The following is a 7,593-nucleotide window of genomic DNA, read 5'->3' as shown; positions in this document are numbered from 1 at the left end:
ACATTACCCAGGTTCTGCTGCTGGGCATGGGCAGCAGCAAGAGGACACTGCTTCCACTACTAGATACATACAAAGGGAAGGAGCTACCCCACATTTGCTGGGCTTTTCTTGAGCAAAACCTCCACCAAAACCAAGAAGTATTTCTTCACAAACTATCAGTTTCCTGAAAACCATCAGTCCCTCAGTCTGACACAGGCATCCTGGGCTGGCTCAGGAGCAGTGTGGGCAGCAGGACAAGGGAGGTTCTTCTGCCCCTGTGCTCAGCACTGCTCAGGCCACACCTTGAGTGCTGTGTCCAGTTCTGGGCTCCTCAGTTCAAGAGAGATGTTGAGGTGCTGGAAGGTGTCCAGAGAAGGGCAACAAAGGTGGTGAGGGGCCTGGAGCACAGCCCTGTGAGGAGAGGCTGAGGGAGCTGGGGGGTGTGCAGCCTGCAGCAGAGGAGGCTCAGGGCAGAGCTCATTGCTGCCTGCAGCTACCTGAAGGGAGGCTGTAGCCAGGTGGGGTTGGGCTCTTCTGCCAGGCAAGCAGCAACAGAACAAGGGGACACAGTGTGAAGCTGTGGCAGGGGAGGGCTGGGCTGGATGTTGTTAGGAAGCTGTTGTCAGAGAGAGTGATTGGCATTGGAATGGGCTGCCCAGGGAGGAGGTGGAGTGGCTGTGCCTGGAGGTGTTGAAGCCAAGCCTGGCTGGGGCACTTAGTGCCATGGTCTGGTTGCTTGGCCAGGGCTGGGTGCTAGGTTGGACTGGATGAGCTTGGAGCTCTCTTCCAGCCTGGCTGATTCTATGATGCTATGATTCAAATGCTCCAGCTGAAGTCTGCTCTGCTCCTATTTCACTTGGAGTATTGGGTTTACCAGCCTGGATCACATAACCCAGCAGACCAAACCCACCTCAAGGCTGACTTTACCATTATGGTTTCTCCCTCTGATCTCCTCCTCTGAGGTCTATTTTTTTTTTTTTTGGTCCAGTTCCAGAGGGGGAAAAAAGCAAAGCTCAACCCCCCCTCAGCCTTTCCCAGCAGCTTGCTCTTCTGATCATCCCTGGTTAATAATGATCAGCAGAAGGAAATACCAATTAAAGGAAACACCAATTTGTGCTCCCTCCTTCAGAGGTTTCAGTGTTGTCCTTCAGCCTCTCTCTCTCCACCCAGAGCTCAAGTTCCTTTTTTCTGCTCTTTTTTTTTTAAAGCTGGTTGCCATTTCCTCCCTGAAAAGCTGTTGCAAAGAGGAACCAAGCCTCATGAAAACACCAACTTCACCTTCCTCTTCTTCAGGAGAGAGGCACTGCATCAGAAACCACCTTCAACTCATCCTCCCCAGTGACCTCCCAAAGCAAAACGTCCCTGTGGCTGCTATCCAGCTTGTGAGGAGGTCTTTTAGCTCTCTGCACCAAGAACTTTGTGGGGGCTGCCTGAGAAGCACCAAGAGGTGGAGGATCAGGGATGGATGGTGGCTGTTAAAGGGTGACTCAACCTTGTAAAGCAAGAGGAGGAGCAGGCAGGTGCAGGCAGTGGTAGGGGACAACCTGCTGTGGTTGCAGATGTCCCTGCTGACTGCAGAGGGGCTGGACTAGGGGACCTTTGAAGGTTCCTTCCAACTCAAACCATTCTATGATTCTATCAGGGCCAACTAGTTCTGCAGGTGTGGGCACCAAGACCTGTAGGCTGACCTCTTGTGCCAGAGCTTGCAAGGCTCTGCCTGAGTGATAGATGGGAAATCATCTACAGCCAGAGCAGTTCTGCAGGACATGGAGCTGGTGGAGATGGTCAGAGGAGGCCACAGCAATTATGGGTGGGTTGGAAGCTCTCTGCTGGGAGGCCATGCTGAGAGAGTTGGGGTTGTTCAGCCTGAAGAAGGCTCCAGGGAGACCTTCTGGTGGTCATGCAGGACTTCAAAGGGCCAGAAGAATGCTGAGGACAGACTTCTGAGCAGAGCTTGTTGGGACAGGACAAGGGGTGATGGTTTGAACTGAAAGAGGGAGATTCAGACTGGAGAGAAGGGAGAAATGTTTGACACTGAGGGTGGTAAGACCCTGGCTCAGGTTGCCCAGAGAGGTGGTAGCTGCCCCATGCCTGGAACCATTCCAGGTGAGGCTGTCTGGGGCTCTGAGCAGCCTGCTCTAGCTGCAGATGTCCCTGCTGACTGCAGGGAGCTTGGACTGGATGAGCTTTAAAGGTCCCTTCACACACAAACCACTCCATAACTCCACGACTTGAATCCCTACAGTACAGCAGGCGGCTCCCTGGCTGTCGTCCCACTCGAGCATCACCTCTGGGCTCCCTCCACCACCCCCCAGCCTCAGCAGCCTTGTCCCTCAGCACAGCACCACGGAGGAGAGTCGCTTTTGTTCCTTTATTACGCATTGCCCAGGCATGGTGAAGCAGCAGCAGCCAGCCTCAGGCCCTGAAAGCAGGGCACGGAGAGCTGTGGTTGGAAAGACCTTCACAAGAGGTGGCCAAAACTTCAAAGGTTTTCACACTGGGCCAAGATTCCCTTGAATCTGTGAAGCTGAGGCTGTAGCTAAGCCTGAGACCCAGAGCAAGCCAACCCCAGCCCTCTGAAGCCCATGCCATTAACGTTCTCCAAAGGGAAGATGGAAGATGAAGGAACTTCCTTCTGCCAGACCTCCAACAGGTCTGAAAGACCTAGAAGCACTTCACACCCTACAGCACGTTAAGACTTACCACCTCCCCTCCCACCTCAGAGCCATGAACACAGCATCTGTCCATACTCCCCCTCCCACCCCTCCCCAGAGCAGCAGTGATACCTCAGATCAGGGCTGCAAACAGAGGGTGAGTCTTTCTCAGCCCTTCCCAAGCTCTGACAGCCCAACGCTAAGCTGCTTACACGGGTTAATGGCAAGATATCCGCGCTGCCAGGCTTCGTCCTTCCACCACCCACCTCCCTACTTCCCACCTTTCTCTGTGTCCTTAAACCCCTCAAACCCCACTTGAACCCCTTGGTAGACCAAACAGAGCATCTGCAGTGCATCCCTGAGGAGCTGCATGGTGTAAAGGGCACGAAAACCAAGATCAGCATCTATCGTGGCCAAGCTCACCCAGCTGCAGGAATCCCAGCCCAGAGCACAGTCTGGTGTCCATCCCTCCCACCACCACCCACCCACCTTTCTGCATGTCCTTATACCCCTCAAAGCCCACTTGAACCCCTTGGTAGATCAAATAGAGCATCTGCAGCATGTTCCTGAGGAGCTGCACAGTGTACAGGGCATGAGAGCCAAGTTCAGTGTCCATCATGGACAAGCTCATCCAGCTGCAGGAACCCCAGCTCAGAGCAGAGACGGTGTCCATCCCCCCCCCACCTCCCACCCAAACCACACACATGACAGTGTCCAAGTCCACACATCCAGGGAGGGTTGGGAGCTACAGGTGGCTACTGCAGAAGTCGGAGAGAGGGGAGAAGGTTGGTGGTCAGCGGCTGTGACAAGGAAGAGCCCAACAGGTTCAACGTGGAGGAAGGAGGAGGAGAAACTCAAGAACAAACTCAAAAGGAGGCAAAAAGAGGAACGTTGGGATTCAGGGGTCGGAGGTCTACCTTCTAGGAAACAGTCAGCAGAGGAGAGGAGAGGGAGAGTTGGCGTTTGGTTGGTGGGTTGGGTGGGTTTGTGTTTTGGTGTCACTCACGATAGAAAACATATTCGGTGTAAGAGGTCCAGATCCTGTCATCTGTCTGGTCATGGGCGAAGGCACAGGTGCCTGTGGAGTTGCAGGCCACCATGTGGAAGCCGGCCTCAGCCAGTTTGTCAAAGGCTTGCTCCAGGAAGGTGAATTTGAGGTAGTACCTGGAGGTGTACCTCTCCGGGGGCCTGTCCGGGTCCCTGCTTTCATTCAGGGTATCTCCAAACACCTCCTTGGCCAGCGACGTCTTGCCGCAGACCATGATCCGCGCCACCCTGCGGAACTTGGCATCCGTCTGGCTGTCCCTGCCTAGGGTGTAGGAGCCCCGGTAGCCGATGGTGATGAACCCTGCCCTGCGCACCTCGGCGCCGGCAGCGCCCGCACCGGTGGCGCCGGCACCCCCGGGGCCGCCAGCCGCAGCTCCGGGCAGCGTGGCGCCGGCGGAGCTCAGCGTGCGGGCGGCGTCGGCACCGGGGGAGAGCTCCTCGGGGTCGCTTTGGCATGGGTCGTCTCCCAGCGAGTTCTGCTTGCTGAGCTTGGGGGCCAGCATCTTCACCAGCTCGGGCAGCATGAAGTACTCGGCCTCTCGCTGGAGCCGGCTCCTCTCCGGGAAGTGCTCGGGCAGCACCAGCTGCTGGTCCCGCATGTAATCCAGGATGTAGCGGAAGAGGAACCCGTCCCGGTCCACGAAGAAGCGGCCCTTGCTGTCGCGGGCCAAGGAGCGGACGTTCTTCTGGCTGAACATCTCCCACAGCAGCGAGCCAGGCACGCTGACCAGGGTGGGGTGGCGAGTGATGTACACTTGTCCGCCCACGTTGAGTTCGATGATCTCAGGGAAGGGGAAGTCCTCGCTGGGTTTGGCACAGCCTGCGTCGTCTGCCAGGGCCATGGTGAGCTGCTGCTGCTGCTGCTGCTGCTGCTGCTGCTGCTGCTTTCCCACCTGCCACGGAGAGAGCAGTCACGGGCCAAGGTTGAGACCAGCGGCAAATGCAGCCCATCATCCCGCCCGTCCCACACCAGCTCACAGCATCAGCTTGCCTGGAAAAGGTCTTTAAGGTTGAATCCAACCTAACTCTGCCAAGGCTGCCACTAAACCATGCCCCTCAGCACCACAACTCCCTGCCTTATAAACCCCTCCAGGGATGGGGGTTCAGCCACCTCCTCGGGCAGCCTGCTCCAGTCTTTGAGAACCCTTTCAGTCAAGAAGTTTCTTCTAATGTCCAACCTGAACCTCTTCTGCTGCAACTGGAGGCCATTTCCTCTTGTCCTACCACTTGTCCCTTGGGTGAAAAGATCAATCCCCACCTGGCTCCAATCTCCTTTCAGGGAGCTGTGGAGAGCCAGAAGGTCTCCCTTCAGCCTCTTTTTCTGCAGGCTGAACAAGCCCTGTTCCCTCAGCTGCTCCTCACCAGCCCTGTTCCCCAGCCCCTTTGGGTCAGCCAGCAGCACAGGATGAGGCCCCTGTATCTCCAGGAGTCTGGAAGCCAGCTCTCTTCCCCAACCCTTGGCTCTTCCAACAAGCACCATTCCCTCATGCCACCTCCCTTCTCTCACACAAGAATGGAAGAGCTTTGCCCATGGTCTCAATGCACTGTGTCCACCTACAGCCCTTCTCACAGCCAGCTCCTGGGGCTGCTGCTCAGCACCTTTGCTGAGGAAGGTGAAGTGTCATGGATGTCACCAACAGGAAGGGCAGGGCTGTCACAGCCTGCTCTGCCTGGTGACCTGCCTGGCTCAGCATCCTCCTGAGCCTGCCAAGGGAGGTCTGCGTCACAGTGCCGAGACACAGAGCTGGGGGGAGTTTATGGTCCTATGTACCAGGAGGTCTGCCAGCAAAGCAGCATTAGATACCACCATAAAGGACAAAGGGATGGTGCCTCTTGGCACTTCTGCTCCATCCTTGCTCCTGTAAAGTGCTCCAGGCCAAGCTGAGAGCAGGTGAGAGGTGGCAGCATCTCTCCAAGGATCTGGGACCAAGACAAACACAGCTGCTGGCACAGCCGTGGGCCAGGAGCCACGTTTTGGGCCACTTTCCAAAGATGAGCTGATCTTCAAGCATCTCTTGCCACTGCAAACCAGCACTTACATAAACCTAGCTCAGCAGATGATGGATTTCTGGATCCAGCCTGGCCAAGCCATGCAGGGATCTGGGAGACCATGGAGACAAAGAGGTCCCCTGTGCCACTCTTAACCCCCTGGCAGAGTTGGCTTTGAGCTCTGTGTGATGTCAGTGCAGCCCTGGAGCCACTTGGAAGTTGGCAGCAGCTGCCTGGACTCCCCCAGGGACAGGTCTGACAGCCAAGAGACATCCCCCAGTCTCTCCCTATCCTTGTGTCCTGCCAGGTGGCTTCGCAGAGGCAACATGGACAGGTCCTAACAGACTCCAGGGAGGTGATGGAGTCCCCATCTCTGGGGATGATGAAGAAACATGAGGACATGGCACTTGGGAACATGGTTTAGAGGCTATGCTGGTGTTGGGTTGACAGCTGGACTCGAGCTCAGAGGTCTTTTCCAACCACAAAGAACTCTATGATTCTGAACATTCTGGAGAAGATCGAGAGCCAAGATCAGTCTCAGCGAGCACTTTTGGGTGGTGGGGAGGGCTCAGCTGTATTCCGTGGCCACAACCTTCTCCCAACTTGCAGGGATGTTCAAGGGTAATGGGTTTTGAGCAAGGGTTGCCTGGGGTGAGCCAAGGCTAGGACTGCAAAGCTCAGGCAGAGCATGGTCCAGCTGGCTTCCAGCTTCCACAGCCCTCGCCTGCAGTGGCTTTTACTGGAGATGTGCCCATTCCCTTGCCACAGGGAGACCAAGGCAGGAGGACCAAGCTGGGCAGGAGCCACCTCCTTTGTCCCTTCGGGTGGCACAGCTAGAGACAGCTGCTGGACTGCCCAGGGATGAAGGGGACCCCTAAGAAACCCCAACCCTACCTCTACACCCCCTGCCACACGCACCCAGGCTACGACCCAGGCACAAAGCCAGCGGGACACCTCGGAGGCGACAGGGGACAGCGACGGCGGGGCAGGACGCCGAGGTGGGGGGATGGATGGGGTGGGAGGACAAACACACACCGCGGGGACGTGACATACCGGGGCGAGGGCGACATCGGTGGCACACTGGGGAGGGGACAAGCCATGGTGGGGACACACGCCGAAAGTGCTGGGGGGGGGGAGGGACACGCACACACTGAGGGGGACAGACGCCAAAGGAGGCAGGGGGAACGACGGTGGGGACACCAGGGAGAGGGGACACAGCACGGAGCGGGGGGGACCGAAGACATGGGGACACACACGGGGCGGGGGGGGTGGGTAGCGACATAGAGGGAGACACACGCCGAAGGGGGACACGACATGGTGGGGGAAGGGGAGTGACAAAACGAAGTGAGGAGGACACACGACGTGGGGACACCTCCCATCCCCCCCCCAAAGAGGACACGACATGAGAGGGTACAGCGCACGCTGAAAGGGGGTACCCCGCGAAGCGGGGGATACACACCCGCGGTAGGCGACATGGAGGGGACACACATCGAATGGGGGGGACACACATCGGTGGGGTGGACAACACACACCGAGAGGGGACACACACCGAGTTCCAGCAGCCCTCCCCGGCATGGCGCCGACCGGGGGACCCCCATCCCTATCCTCACCCCAACGGGGCTGGGATCCCCCCGGACCCCTCCGTTACCTTCGCGGGGTGACCCGGCCGCTCCGTACCGGTGCCTCCCGGTCCGTGCTGGTCCCCCCCGCTGTCAGCTCGGTGCCCCAGCTCTGCCCGCCGCCTCCTGGCTCCGCTGCTTTATAGCCGGGGAGGCGGTGCCGCTCCCGACCCCGCCTTCTGCCCCCCCGACTCGGTGTCCGTCACCCCTCCTCATCTGTCCCAACCCCCCCTCGTCGGGGCCAGGCGAGGCCACAAGGGGATTCCGGGGGCGGGGGGTGTGGAGCTTCTCTCCATCCCCCGGCA

General features: G+C 58.0%; 1 protein-coding gene across 1 annotated transcript; it reads right to left on the bottom strand.

The window, feature by feature from the left end:
* Positions 1-2,336: 2,336 nt before the first annotated feature.
* Positions 2,337-7,391, bottom strand: LOC135183942 (BTB/POZ domain-containing protein KCTD8-like). The gene is made up of 2 exons (XM_064159300.1): positions 7,318-7,391; positions 2,337-4,573 (listed from the first exon to the last, which is right to left on the bottom strand). Exon 2 carries the CDS (start codon positions 4,520-4,522, stop codon positions 3,632-3,634), a length of 891 nt encoding a protein of 296 aa, XP_064015370.1. The 5' UTR covers positions 4,523-4,573; positions 7,318-7,391; the 3' UTR covers positions 2,337-3,631.
* Positions 7,392-7,593: the final 202 nt, after the last annotated feature.

The sequence above is a fragment of the Pogoniulus pusillus genome, chromosome 19, assembly GCF_015220805.1.
Source record: "Pogoniulus pusillus isolate bPogPus1 chromosome 19, bPogPus1.pri, whole genome shotgun sequence".
In the NCBI taxonomy this organism is placed as follows: domain Eukaryota; kingdom Metazoa; phylum Chordata; class Aves; order Piciformes; family Lybiidae; genus Pogoniulus; species Pogoniulus pusillus.
Note: the sequence above shows the minus strand (reverse complement) of the source record. Positions and strands in the feature narration are given on the sequence as shown.